This window comes from Manis javanica, chromosome 17 (assembly GCF_040802235.1).
Source record: "Manis javanica isolate MJ-LG chromosome 17, MJ_LKY, whole genome shotgun sequence".
Taxonomy (NCBI): domain Eukaryota; kingdom Metazoa; phylum Chordata; class Mammalia; order Pholidota; family Manidae; genus Manis; species Manis javanica.
Genome location: NC_133172.1, coordinates 53,745,855 through 53,760,916, shown reverse-complemented (window position 1 = coordinate 53,760,916; position 15,062 = coordinate 53,745,855). Strand labels below are relative to the sequence as shown.

Here is a 15,062-nt window from a genome sequence, read left to right as displayed (position 1 = left end):
GCCCATGCTCATGGGGCTGGAGCAAAGAAAACAAGTTATATCTTTATGACAGACTAAACAGGATGGAGTTTATTGTTTAGTTGCAATGAATTTTGTTAAACTTGTATTTCTAGAGCTACAGAGTAGCAGAATAAGTTCTAGCAAGTTATTCTTGTAAATTTTGAATTCAGAAAGGAAAAAGGTGACTGTCATTTTGCCTTTTTTGTCCCTTTTACTTTTCTGAATTTCTGAATCCTTTCTGTATGAGAGGTCTTAGTGGGCATCTGGGGTTGAATAGGTCACTGGGCCAGGTGCAGTGGGATGGGAATTGGAGATAATTGCTGATTGATGAATAACTGAACAGAATATGCACAAAAGGGAAGCCTGGCAAGATTCTCTTTGACCAGGACGCCTACTGCACTCAGCCACCCTCTCACGGCATGGAAGCTGGCTGGTTTGCACAGAGGCCGCTCTTGGACAGGGTTACGCTTTACATCGAACTTGCGGTAGTAAGAGTGGTGTGACATTCAGGAGGAGGTGTTTGAAATGCCATTGTTGCACTGAAAACATCTTGGCAGCATAGTCTGGACATGACTGAGTGTAACATTCAGAGATATCTGTGAGTGACCAAGTAAATGGGCATTTCTCTGAACTTTAGCTTGCAATAGACAAATGAGAATACTCCTAAATGAAGTTCTGTAGTCTTCAGGGACGCAGCTCATCACACTTCAGAACCAAGACCAGAAAATCCATGGCTGGGAGAGGGGTGGAGCCTGTCAAAGCAGACTTTCTATTAGTACCTTTGCCTTTATGGCTCAGGATCTGGGAAAAAGAGAAATGTGGTTCTGTTGATCTGGTAAACTGCACTGGTTCCTGCTGACAACAGAGGGGTCTCCAGGGGATTTCTGACCCATCCCCCCACACACAAACACACAGTTTTGCACTCAAGTGCCCATGGGAAGCCAGCGCTTAGAGGGCAGCCGTCTGCCGCAGTGCTCTTTCTTTCTTTCACAGCATAGAGAGCCAGTGGCCCCTGCCCAAAAGCTGATGCTTTCTTGCCTGCCTTAGCTTTCCTGAAAGCCTGATTGATGAACCTCAACAGCAGGATAGGGCCAAGGTCTAGTAAATCTGCCTTCCTGAAAGCTGGGATGGGTCGTCACCAGGATTATGCCAGTAAAGCCCCATGTCAGGGTGGGAATAGCAAAAGCCCGCAGGGACCCCACATGCCAGGTTCCAGGAAGGAAGTGCCTATCTCTCAGCTATGACGAGCCTCCACATGTTTTGGCTGCTACTACAAATGTGTCACTCAGTTTGATTTAGCCTCATAAAAGACAGGTAATTTTCCTTTTGAGACTATCAAATTAAGAAATCATAAACCACATTAATGACCCAATGAAGGCAGACCTGGAAGCTTTCCCCTAAAGCATAATAGCACAGGTGACATTTTGCTGATGTTTAATGGTAAACAAGGCAAAGGGGATTATGGCGTTTTTTATTTTCTGGAGCTTTCTTCCCTCCTATCAGCACTAAATAATTTTCTCATAGACTTGTCAAAGTGATTTGTTGAAAAGATGATATAATCTGAGAATACCAGCAGAGCTGAGGAGGAGGGATGGTGTACAAAGCCTGTGGTGCTCCCCAGATAAAATAGAAAGCCTGCGTTGTTGAGAGCTAGTTGATGAATACAAGTGGAAATTTCTCCCTTTAGGGTTCCCCAACTTAAAGCATTCTGAACACTTTTTATTCTATAATGGTCTGATTCTCTCCCACTGATTGGGTCTGGGGTCCAGATGACATTGTTGGCTTTTTCGAGTGTCCACTGTTTGCAGAACTGTATCCATGTGCAGGAGAGAGATTTGGAGACCCAGAAGTTAGGGTCCGCAGAGAGAGCGAGCGTGCACAAAGAAAATCATGTTTCTCCTAAATAGCTTATTTAGATTCTCTCACAGAAAAACCCTGGATATGGCTTTGAGTGCAGGCAGTTTCTGTGGGAAGCCATCCCAGGACGCAGGAGTGAAGGCGTGGGAAGAGTGAGACCGGGAATGAGGAGAAGCCAACACGAGAGGGTGTGCCCAAGGCCTCGAGGGCTTCCTGCCAGCAGAACTTGTGGGAAGCAGTCAGCACTGCCCAGAATTGCCTGTGTGAGGCCCGGAGGCCCGGCCGTTTCCCCCCCAGCTCCTGTCCCAGTGAGGATGGCCCCGGTGGCTCGAACTCCACCACGTGTGTAGGTGGTGCCTGTGACACAGTCAAAGGAGGCACTGCAGCCAGAAGTGGAAAACCAGGTGTGTGCTTTTGGTGGGATGTTGTCAGCAGTGACCTTGAGCTTGCTCAGAACTCACCAGTGTGGCAGCAGCTGGAATTAGAGTCCTTGGGCATCTGCTACGGAAAGGAGCAGTGCTGTAATAGGAAACAAATTGCGTACAATAGAAACACCACCAGGAGGCATCTCATCTCAAGAATGAGAAAAGGGTCCGGAAGACTTCCTGGAGGAAGTGACTTCTAAGTTGAGACAAGACAGATGAATAGGAGAGAGGCAGGTAGAGGTGAACTGCAAGTGCAGGACTGTGTGATTGGAGCCAAATTGCAAGTGTAGATGTGACGCAAGAAGACCAGGAAGAACTCTGCAAGGTAAGGAGTGTAGGCTATTGTAAGAATAGTAAGGCATCAGGGGAGAGACATTTAAGCAAAAAGTCATGATAAGCTTTGTGTTTTAGCAAATTCACTCAAATGACAGTATATGGAATACATGCCAGGTTGGAGCAGGTGAGTGAGGGTAGGACAAAACAGAAGTCAAGGAGACCGGTGAAGGGGTGCGGAATTACCGGGGAGAGAACATGATGATGAGAGCCGGGGCAGTGGCAGGGAGGCAGGTCAGCTGGGAAACGGCTGGAGACGTAGTAAGTTTCTGTATTCCCACCCAAGCTCTACTGGAAAAATACAGTCTGTGTGTGTGTGTCTGTGCTGATGGAGAGATTGTTGTAGAGACTGAGTTACCTGGAAAGGAATTTTCAGAAGATTTGAATTGAAAGCTCATAAAGAGCTGTTTGGAAAATTCTTAACCAAATTGGGAAGTAAAATAGCTGTCAGAAAATACCTCACCTTAGAGGCGAGACAGCAGTGCAGGGTGCTGGGAAGGACCTTGCTTTGTCCTGGATCTGCATTTTCTGTTGGTTTGACCTTTGTTGTATCGTTTAACCTCTCCGAACCTTGTTTATTTGTCCAACTCGAAATGAGGAGGAGGATGGCTGCCCAGGCTATTCTGAGTTGATCTTCGCCCCACAGTGTGTAGTGGGCTGTGACCACAACAGGGAAGCTAACATCCGCTGACCCTCTTGCATGGAGGGAGGGGGTGGAGGGTAAAATTGTTCAGGCCCAAGAGTCTGTTGGTCGCCCCAGGGCGGGGTTCCTAAGTGGTTAGTGAGGAGGTGTAGATCCTCAAGGCTCCTCCAGCTCTGAGGCACTGGTCCTCTTGCAGGGGCCATAGCGAGAATGAGATGAGAAAACAGCTTAGTAAGGCTTGCGGAACTCAAATTCTAGGCAAGGGAAAGGAGTCATTGTCAGTGTTATCAGTAGGTCATTCCGAGTTAACGTAGAGTTTTTAAATGTTTTAACTCTTGCATATCCCAATAATAACTTCCAGTTTTCCTGTGTACTGGTACAAAATTTGTTTTAGTTTCATAAAGAGACCAAAAACCATGTTCCTTCCATACCTTCTTCTTCTAATACCACCTTCTTACTAACTAGGGCATTCTGTTCTTACTTTATCTCATACCTTTAACATTGACTGGAAACATTTGGCCTCACAAGACTTGAACTTGGGCATATGGGGTTTCTCCCACAGTCCGTGATAGATCACCAGCAAGTAGAACATAGGCTGTACATTCCCTGCTTTCAGCATGAGGAATGTTCTCCACCTCCTGGGAAAAACCGGGGTCCTGACTCACAGAAGTTGAAAGGAAACTGATCTTACAGCCCTTTTAAGATACTGTGACTTCTTGCTCATCAGTGGTGGGATCTGGTTCTCTTTCTCTTAAAAAGAATTTCCTGGGGCTTTAGTGCACAAATGATGACAGTGATTCAGTGGGGTTAACATTTATTGCAAATTTACTCTGTGCCAGGTACATTTTAAGCACTTTACAAAGAAGATACACTGCAGCCCCATGAGTAAATATTCACTTGTAGGGTAGGGAACCAAGGCAGAGGTGGCTAAGTAACCAGCCCAAAGTCACATGTGTACAGCTGGAATATGAAGCCAGGCGTGGGATTCTACAGCCATGTCTGAATCATGCTGCACTTCTCCCTCCTTCAAGCAGAGACCTGTCACACAGAGTGTGTGGAAGCCTTCAGGATTTCCTTTCCTTCAGTCCTTAGAGCTGTTAGAGATCTTAAGCAGGAAGTGTGTTCGAATTTGGTTTACGTACAGTGTCCTCCACACCAGACAGAAAGGACCCTAGGTACCAATGGGACTCCCATTGAGATAAATAGCTCCAATCTTGGGAGCCCTGAGCCATTCAGAAAAATCGTTAGCCAAGAGATGAGATGAGAGTTTTTACACACTCCATGTTTCATGTTTCACTTTCTGTAGGTTAAAAAGATCCAGTGGCATGAGCAGCCTTCTGGGGAAGATTGGAGCCAAGAAGCAGAAGATGAGCACCCTAGAGAAGTCCAAGTTGGACTGGGAGAGCTTCAAGGAGGAAGAGGGCATTGGTGAAGAACTAGCTATCCATAATCGAGGGAAGGAGGGGTAAGAGCGGTCAAGTCAATTCCTCTGACAATCTGAAGAGCTCTGAAATAGGTTATTGCAGGCAGAACACCCAGTTAAGCAAGCAGAAGCTTCTCCTGGTGAACCAAATAACATGAGTGCCTCAGTTCATCAGTGAAGCTTCGTTCTAATGTGGGGCAGATCCTTTCAGTGAGAAAAACACAGGTGAATGGGAGGGGGGCCTGTGAGCAGTGCTTCTCTCAAGGACATGGCTGCCAAGCTGAATTTGCTAAGTTACAGCTCCCATGAACTCTGAGTCTCCTCATTCATCACGTGCTCCGGTCTGGCTCACTGTATCAGCCTCGGCTTGAGCTGAATTATTTGGCTTTCTGAGAAGCCAGGCTAGCTTAGTGCTTCAAAAGCAGAGCCGACAGAGTGCTTAGATGTTGTTGCTTTATTCTGGGATTTTATTTGTCTGTGACATTATGGCCCAGGGTGGGGTTCACCCTGTAGCACATGCCAGCCCTCAGACAGCATCCAGGCCTTCATTTGCACCCCCTTCCTCTTCACTTTGGTCCATGAAGTATGTATTCAGGAATACAAAGAAAGAAATGGTGTTCAGTGAATACTTAGGAACCTCAGAAGGGGCTAAGGAGCAAAGTTACTACACAAGTAGGTCCACGGCTCAAGATCATCAGGCAGCCCTGGGTCACCACCCCCGCCCCTCAGCAGGAAGGGCTCTCTCTGCTGCATATGGGGTGTCTCAGGCTCAACGTCTTTGTCTCTGAAGTTGGGGTCATGATGCAACCCTCAGGGTGGGCATGAGGATCTCATGAGATGATGTATGCATAATACATATATGTAATGTATGTAAAGCCTTTTGCAGAGCATCTGTTGTATAAAGGCATGCAGTAAGTGGTAGTTATTCAGGTTATTTATAAGCTAAATTATAATAAAGACATGCTAGAGATTTATTTTGGGGGTCGGTCATATTTCTAAATTAGGCTTCATGATTATTTGAGTGAACCTGGAAGCTGATCAGTATGTTTTAAAAAATCTATTTTTTTAATGACTTGATGAGCTTGTTTAACTACCAGACTTCTAAGTCATCCTGTTAAAGGCGGAATGCCACAGGACAGAGGTGGAAGTGCCAGAGGCATCTGGGGAAGGCCCAGGGTAAAGTGCAGGCAGGAGTCAGGGTTACCTGGAGAAGCTTCCGTGCGCCCCGACATCCCACTCCGACTCCACTCTCGGAACTCACAGCTTCTCTGCTTCACGTTTGCCTGGTGACCAAAGGCAGCAAGCGAACTGCCAGTGCTCTGCACCTGATTGCTCCTCGCAGTACTGCTTATCCGGGTCGGACAATGTTCATTCTGCTCAAGTTAATAGAGGGCTAATAACGGTAAAGTGTGGCATTGCTCAAATGTGGGCTGGAAGAGAAATAAGATTAAAAAGAACGTCTGCCCAGTGAGGCTTTGCAGCCAGTGGAAGATCACACAGCTGGGTTAGGGACAACCAGTAGCAGGCAGCTTTTAAGCAGTTTGCTTTTCCCTCCTTCTCTAAGACTTTTCCCTCTGGCCAGATGATTCCAGGGATCTGGTGATGTTTTTCCAATGCAGATCTGATGGCTACTGTTCTCTGCCTTTGCTGTTCTCACCTGCCCTCTCTCATGCCCACACCGCACCTCCGTTCACTAGCCTTTCCTAGCTGCTGCAGGCAGGTTAAAGGGCCCAACCCCTAGACCAGGGAAGGGATTGTAGCTCTGGTTCTTACCTTAGCTAAGCGTGAGAATCCTCGGGGTTGTGGGAGGGGGTTCCAAAGTTCAGGAACAAGGCACCCATGTACAGAGCTGCTGAATCAAGAGCCATAGGTCTTTGTATCTTTGAATTGCTCCCCAGGTGTTTCTGATTCCCAGCAAGGGTTGGGCATCACTTGTCTGTTGGCATCAGAATTTCTAGAGATGAAAGCAAGACAACCAGCTGCTGGGTGAGCCTCTCCAGCGCCTACGTAACTAGAGAGCCACCTTCAAAACGGGATGCCAAGGACAGGAGGACTGCTCTTGGGAAGTGTGCTGGGCGCACTGTGTTGAAGGGCGGGAAGCACAGGAACCAAACCTGTGAGGTCTGTTTGGCCTCAGGCAGGTCAGTCCCCCACATTCTCTTACACAGATGCCCACGAGAGCAGAGACATCACCTGGAGACAGATGCTCCCCAGTAATATGTATTGGAGAGCCTGAAGTTTACCTCTGGAACACAAGTAATCTTTGCTGAAACTTAGAGGATGGAAAGGTCACATTTGATAACATCTCAAAAGAGCTACCTATGAGTAATGATGGCCTCTGCCATATTTATTGTGAGATTGTGTATTTTTTACAAGCACCATATTTAAATTGATCTCTTATACAGAAATTCAAATCATGAATGGTGCTAAAAATATTCCTGTTATGCAGTCCTGATTAAAATAAGATTGGATTGAGGTTAAAAAATTATGTGCTTTATGTGTTTTGAGAATAAATCCAGTTCAGTAAGAGCTATCATGCCTTCCCCTTGTAAAGATCTGGTAGAATTTTAAGCTAGATTGGTCAATATTGGGTTATTATTGTCTAATTTTTTAAGGGCAGTTTTACTATCTTAAAATATTCACATAAGGAAACAAGGCACCTTGAGAAACATCAGGCAGAGGATCCAATTTGTAAAGAGTATAGAAAATGAAAATATCAGATACAGATTTTAAGAGTTATGCCTACTGTGTTTAAAGAAGTAGACAACAAACTTGAAAATATTTGCAGGAAGAGGAAAGTATAAGAAGCAGCCTAGCAGATTTGAAAAAGGACCAAACAGAATTTCTAGAAATGAAAACTACAATAACCATAATTAAAAACTAAATGGATGGATTTAATGATAGGCTAGCTGAAAAGAGAATCCAAATTGGAAAACAGAATAGATCATCCAGAATATAGTTCAGAGGCACAGAAATACTTTCCCTTTAAGCCCTGGACTCCCAGCACAGGTCAGCATTTCAGGATCTGTGTCCCCAGTGTGCATTCCAGGCACTGAGCTTTGCCTCCGTCTGGCCCTCTGAGCGCTCACACAGTTCACCATCCGCAAGCAGCGCGTCCCTCCAGCGCTGCCCAGTAGAGGCCGGAGGGCCTAGGGGAAGGGAACAGTGCCTTGGGAAGGTGAGACCTACAGGCTTGAAGGCCATGGAGCGCAATGATTGGAAACCAGGTGTGTTCGTGATATTGGGAAGGCATGAAGGAGAGACCAGAGAAAATAATTTTCTTTCTCCAAAGAATTTATCTCCATGACCCCCAACCATCACTGTCAGCACCAGCAAAGCCTTGAGGTGAAATGGAAGCAATTCAGTGTAGAAGAAACTTCTTTAAAATCTCCCCCTTTCACTCTGGCCCTTGAGATGTTTCAAGTCATATGCACTTCCACGGGGTGACGGACATATGCTTGTGTGATGTTGGGCACCTTGCTTCTTTCAGTTGCATTTCTCAGGGCAAAGAATTGCCTCTTAAGTCCATCACAGCGTTTATGCGGGCCTCAGGGTGCCTCCACTGCCCATTGCTGTCTGGTGTAAGGAATTGAGTTGACCCACTTTCCTCCTGTTTGTGCTGCCCTGAACGCTTGCTTGGGAACCTGAGTGCTGGCTGCTTGGCGTAGAGTAAGAACCGGCCCTGAGCACCCTCAGTGAGGGGCCTGCGTCAGTCTCCCCTGTACCTCCCTGTGCCCTTTATTTCCGGAGGGCAGGCAGCCTCCCGCAGGCAGATACCACGTGGCAGCGTGCCGCCGGGCCCTCAGAGACCCCTGGCTTCTCGGGAGGGAGACAGCCATCCTTTCATTTGCCATGTGGGTTCCCGGAAGGAGATACTCACATAGTCCCTGGGAGCATTTTCAACCCTTCTCTTGTCCTCTTCTTCCATTTTGTCCCTCCCGCCCCATTGGCCTGGATCTCAAGAAAATTGGGACAGAAAAAATAATTTGAGTTGAAAGATCAAAAAGATGTCAGAAACTCTTTTGTCTAACCTGGTTCTGAGAGGAAAATCCCTTAGGCTTTGATGCTATTCGTATATTTTATTATTGAAAAAGAAGAGCAGCTGCATCTCAAAACAGGCCATGTAAGGCAGTAGTGGCAGGGAGGGCTGATGCCCCCCACCGCCACCCCCAGCCTCCCAGTGAACTGGGCCGAATCAGGCGGGGTCCTCCAGAGGTCTGGGCACAGGCCAGAAAAGCAGCATTGCACTTAGCTGGTGGTTCTTTCCTGGGACTGCAACCCGCTTAACGTGCCTGAGAACTTCCTGGGGTGCTGTTTAAGTAGGCCGTCCACTCTGGCCACCTTGGAGGAGGCAGCCTCCCCACAAGTCCCTCCTCTTCCTGAAGCGTTTGGTTTCTTGATCCCTATTCCGGGTTCTGAGGCTTTTAGTGATACAGGCAAGTCAGAATCGGGAAGCAAGAACACCATCATAGCTTCTTTTGGTTTTATTGTTCACAAAGCAATTCTGCAGTTCCATTGTATTGCCAGAGGGGTGTTCTAATTGCTATTCCTGCTTTACAGTGAAGTAAAAGAAGGCATAGAATATTAGGTATCTTGCCCAAAGTCACACAGATAATAAATGCTGGAGCCACTCTTATACTTGTGCCTTTTCTATCGCTAAGGGGTGCGGGTGTCCGTGTAGTAAACCAAAGTCATAAGGATCCTGTTGGCAGCTGCAGATGGCTGAGAATGGAGCATGAAGTGCCAAACCTGCCTTGATGGCCTTTGTCTGAGTCTCTCCTGAGATTCAGTTGCATTCTGCACGTGTGCCCCGTCTTTGCTGCCTGGGGCCTTCCCTTAACTGGGATCCTGCCTGCACTTCCCTGTTGAGCACCCAGCCTGGCTCTGCTCTTGGAAGTCTCAAGGTCAGCCGGACCCAGCACAGCTTCCAGGAACCTACAAGGCCATCATTAATGCTCAGTGAGCACCTAATTTAAGTGTTACTTCCTCTTCCTTCCCCTGACTGGCCCACTCTGACAGGTAGCACTGGGCAATGGCTCTTTTGAAACATGCCCTAAATTCCTCCCAAGCCACAGTTCACCCCTTTGTTTCTGCAGGATCTTTGCCGAGCCGTTAAAGCACATTGCTGTCAACACACAGATGCGTGTTGGAATCCTCACCTAGTGTGCTTAGGTGGGCAGGGATGGTGGTATGGTTTGCTGAAGCCCTTCAGTCGAGTTTGATTAACAGCCCAACGATCACAGGTTGCTGGGTGATAGATGGAAGGGGAGTTTGTTCTGTCATGTGTCTACTTTCCCATCACAGTCTCCCCTGTTTCCCTCTTTATCAAAAAGGGTCCACAGTATCTGTGGCTCCCTATGAGCCACAGGGAATCTAAAATGCAGACGTGACCAGGCATCCTGTATGTCACTTGCTAAATCTGACAACTTGGCCCTCAGGATATATGTCAGACCTAGAGCAGGCCCACGTTTTTATTCCCAGCCGTTTTGACCCCCTATTGGTTTTGATACAGCAGCATTAGTTCCTGACTGGGGACCAGATGGTGGCTACTAGTCACTGCTAACACACATCAGGAGAACTGATTGCTCCCCTTGAATCCATCATCCTCAGGATCCTGGTGGAAGCCGGCCTCCCAAAATGATGGTGACAGCATAAGCTGCCATTTTATTAAGCACCTGCTCTGTGCTAGGCATTTACATATACACTATTTCACTGAACAGCCCTTCAGAGTAGGAAAGTTGGGGGTTTTTTTTGGCTGAGTAGGAAACAGAACTGGCAGGTTTACACGGCTTACCCAGAGTCACACAGCCAGCCAGTGGCAGAGCAGTGTTCAAACTCAGCTGCCACCCAGTCTGTGGTAAGGTATAGGGCTGGTATCCTCAGGCTTAGGTGGCTGGAAAGCAGGTGGGATGGACTGCATTTCCCAGAGTGCTGTGGGAGGGAAATCGAGACCCTGAGCTCAGCAAAGGAACACAGGCTCCTGGTCCTGGTAACATTCTCACTGTAAATGTAATGACCTTGTAATGACAGATGCACATTTTCCACAATGCAACAAAAGAAAAATTAGTGCAGAGATTCAATTATGTCTCCCATTTTCAATGGCAATTTTCCTCTCTCAATAGATTAATTAGCAGCAGAGATCCCCTCCCCCCAGGCAAATTGCAGCACACTTTAGGGCGAGAAGGTGCATTAAAATGCAGCTATGTTTCATTAAGCAGCCAGCCTGGCTCCTCTCCTGGCTCCTCGCCCGCCTGCCTGCCTGCCTCATCAGCCCTGTGCTTCCCTGTCCGAGGCAGGCTCATCTGGGAACCTGGCCCCAGAGGAGGGAGCAGAGCACTGACCTTTTACGGGGCCTCTGTTTGTGGACTTGGGAGGCAGAGGTTAATTTAGGGCAAGGCCTCTCTGTCATCCTAGGAGAGGCAGCCTGCCCCGATAAGGGGAGGACAAAGGAGAGGCCGAGCAGGTCTCATGGCAAGGAAGAGCTGAGGGCAGGGAAGTGCCTTCTAAACAGTGCTTCTTGCAGCTCAGCTCACTCCCCTTCACTGCAGCCCTATTTTTTCCATTTTAGGTTGCATCTCTGCAGGGTGCATAGCTTCCTATCCCCCACCAACTCAGCACACCATGAATGCTGAGAAGTATGGCCCTGCTGTTTTGATGCTGAGAAAAATGAGGCTCAGTGATGTTCAGTCCTTGACCAGGGAGGCCCAGCTAATGTATAGTGGAGGAGGCTCTGAACCTGTGCTTAACTAATAAGCCCATGTTCTTCTTTCCTTAAAACCCTGTTACAAAATTGCAACATTTTCCAACCACCAAGCCTCAGTTTACTTTCCCTTTGATAAATTGTTGCTTTCTCCTTTTCACTTTATTTCATTCGTATCTGAACCAGAAACATCTTAGTTAGACCAGATGTGAGTGGTTTGGATGTTACTGGAAGTCCTGGGTGGTCGGTCACTGGGCACCAACTGTGGCCCTCTGCATTTGCTGTGACACAGCGATCCTGCTGGCCCAGTGGAGCGGCTCACCTGGGGGGACAGGACAGTGCAGGGGAGGCGTATCCTCTTACTGGATCCTGCTGACGAGTGTCTTTTTCATTTCCTTCTAGGTATATTGAACGAAAGGCTTTTCTAGACCGAGTGGATCACAGGCAGTTTGAAATTGAGCGAGATCTCAGGCTGAGCAAAATGAAACCCTGATGTGATGGGGGAAATCAATAGCAGCTTAAGCCTGTTGACAATGTGAGTTTATGGTGCATCTGTGAAATGTTTCCACTGTTTCACATCAGCGGTTTCCCCACAAGGTCTTCTTTTTTACATTGATCTCTTTTGTATCTTGATCTCACATGGTCTCATTCATTTTACCTTTAAAACTTTGTCCTTAAAATTTTTTGTTAATAAAAGTTGGTCCTATGACAAGCTGTTGAAGGTGACACTACTCGCCTTCCCTTTATTCTGTTGCAAAGTCCTCCAGGCCAAGCCAGAACATTCCAGGCCTGTCTGGGCTGGTCACAGTGAAGAGGGCTGACTGGCCGGATGTGAATTTCTGGGCCGCAGGCTCGTTCTGAAGTCATCCTTGCTGAGACCAGGGAAAGAGGCACGTTGGTGTTGGCGGGGCGCCAAGTCCCCGGGCAGCTCAGGTCTTGGTTCCGCTCCTGCATCTCTGCTGGTCTTTTTCTCTCTCCTGAGTGGGATTTTATGCCTATTTACTGGTATAAGGTAAGGCTGAAAATAAGACTAAGGCTATATTATTGCTGAATTAAGGATTTTTTTTCCTTTAGCCTTTTTTTTCTTTCCAAAGGTAAAGTCAAAATAATTCCCACCTCACTCAAAATAATTTCCACCTTAATAATTCTTTAATTGTTTTGGTTTGTCAAAGAAGACTGTGAAGGACTCTCTTTTTTATAGTCCTTAGGAAAATGTAAATTCCAAACGTCATGTTAATAAAGCAGTAAACCCACAGCCTGCTCTTGTGTGTGTGTCCGTGTGGGTGTCCTGAGTAACATGGACAGGTTTCGGGGAGTGAAGGGACCCAAAGACTGGGATCCAGTTCCTGCCTGGATGTCTGCCAGCTACGTGACCTTGACCTCAGCACAGCTTTCTGAGTCTACATGCCATGAGTAACACCGGGACCTAGTTGGGTTGAAATGAGCTAATGACATACCTGAGGTGTATACAGGTGGGTTCTGTCCTCAAATATGGTCAGAGGCTCATGGGCTGTGGACCTTATTTCTCAGAAAAGAAGTTTGCAGGCTACATTTGGACATATCTGTTCATAGGCATTCTGTTCAAGGATTCTAGAAGTGGTAATACAGGCTTAAGGCCAGCATCAGTACAGGTGGCCTGTGAGACGTCAGTTCTCGTCCTTCACAAGGACATGGGGCTACCATGAAAGCCCTCCGATCTAACTCTAGCCAGTGCCACAGGAACCAGCAACCATGACCGAGAGGCAGACCCCGCCATGTCACATCTTCTCATGCACTGTCCACTGTTCACTGCGGTGCCTTCTCCTAACTTTCCCGGAGGTCTGAGCATCGCCAGCACTCACTTCCCTCCACACAGTCCATCTCAGCTGCTGTCCCAGCAACAGCGCGTGAGCTGGCTCCTCTCCAGTCTGGACTCGACAGAATAAAGGGTACTGAGCTCATTGCAAGTTAGGGCTTTTCTTTTTAGCAACTCTTCACACATTTGAAGCCTATGAGATTAAGACAGAAGCTGCAAGTGCATTCTGGGTTCTTCCCTTTGCCTGAAGGCATGGTGGGAGAATCAGACATGGCAGCGAGGGCCCTGCTGGTGGTGGCTTGGCCCTGTCAGTTCAGCTCGTGATGCAGCCCTTGCAACGGTGTTCCCCGTCTACTCCCTGAGCGATGGAGGTCGCAACTCTGCCAAACGGCTGGTTCCTTTCTGCTGTCCTTGATTTGGCAAGTCCTTTCCCAGATGGGCTGCACACATCTGATCTCCACTCAGACTTTTTGCACATCTGTGAGCCTTTGGAAAAGCTTCTGGCCCCTTTTGGCAGAATCTTGTGGCTTGTCGGGGGATTCGTAGCTATTTGCACCATTCTTTTAAAGATGCCCTCTCTCAACTTTGTAGATCCTTTATCTGGTGTTCCCAGACTTCCACACAACTGTTTCATTTGCTTTGATTTCAGCTGCCTCTCTCTTACTCTACATGTAACCCTATAAAGAGCCACCTGTATTGAACTAAGTTCATCTTATTCACAAGTGCGTTCCTCTGGCTAGTGCACGAGCACATGTGGTACGAATGCACAGGCATCATCTTCAAGGAGACTTTCAAAGCAGGCTCTTCTTTGTCTCATTGGCCATAGCTGGGTCACCTGACTGTCCCCAGCTTTCGGCAAGGCTGGAAAAGCCTCTCTCAAGGAAGACAGGCAAAAGGGGGCAGTGGAATTAGGGACACATGGTAGGTCAGCCAACCAGTGGTACCCTGGTACCCAGCACACTTAATTCTTTGTAGTAAACCAACGAGCTTTTCTCCGTTTTGTCTTTAAAATTGTCCCAGAGGACTGGGGGTCTTGGAGATGAAACACAATGGGCCATGTGTTGGTAATTGTTGTAGCTGGGTGAGGAATACATCAAGTTCTTACACTGTTGTCTCTGCCTTTATGTAGATTTGAATATTCATAGAAAATCGTTTAAGCTGTCATACTGTTGGAATGAAGAACAGAGCTGCATATGAGGAAGCACTGGAAGTGCTCCAGCCCTTCCAGGACAGAGCCGGGGGCCTCCCGGAGCCAGTACAATGGCCAGGAACGTAGTGGGGGACCTCTAGTCTAGGAGAAGGTGTGCTCCCGCCTCTCAAGATCCTGTACTGTTTTGACAGCTTGGAAACCAGGCTGCAGTTCGGTGTCGTCTCATCTCACAGATGGAAGCACCTCTTCTGAGTCCTATGTGTGCTCTTTTCGGTTGTGGGTCAATTCCGAGGGGCACTGAAACCGGCCAGCAAGACAGGTGCTTGGGCACCAGCATCTCCCTCCAGATGAGCGGCTGTTTCTTGTAGGTGTCAACCAGGCCCCAGGAAATGGGTCCCCTCAGCCCTGCCTGCCCCTCTGCCTGCCGCCAGGCAGAGGACCAAGGCCCAAGAGAGAGGATGAGGGAAATGGCACAGCCACTAGGAAGCAGGCCTGCCTGATTCAGCGAGTGGGGAAATCTGCAGGGTGATAGGTAGGTTTCTATGAGGCACGTGAGGCAGACGGGGAGCACTGCTGGGCTCCTCCTCTTGGTGTCTGTGCTCCATCTCTGCCCTTGGCAGGACCTGCCTTCTCAGCCAGCATGGCCTCCTGTCCCGACCTCACCCTGCCTCCAAGGACTGAGCTGCCTCAGTGAACACTGGGCCTTTCTCCACAGGCCCGCTGAGGCCAGGCTCGG

At 48.0% G+C, this 15,062-nt stretch overlaps 1 protein-coding gene across 4 annotated transcripts in view; it reads left to right on the top strand.

Moving 5' to 3' along the window:
* The window catches only part of CFDP1 (craniofacial development protein 1), a 119,827-nt gene extending 107,191 nt beyond the window's left edge, over nucleotides 1–12,636 (top strand). For 2 of the 4 annotated variants that reach the window (XM_073225825.1, XM_073225824.1), the window contains 2 exons: nucleotides 4,565–4,723; nucleotides 11,784–12,636. In XM_073225825.1, the coding sequence (XP_073081926.1) occupies nucleotides 4,565–4,723; nucleotides 11,784–11,874 (250 nt within the window). In that variant the 3' untranslated portion in view covers nucleotides 11,875–12,636. The remainder of the gene's footprint in view (nucleotides 1–4,564; nucleotides 4,724–11,783) is intronic. The other 2 variants (XM_036993961.2, XM_036993962.2) reach the window with 2 other exon arrangements.
* Nucleotides 12,637–15,062: the final 2,426 nt, after the last annotated feature.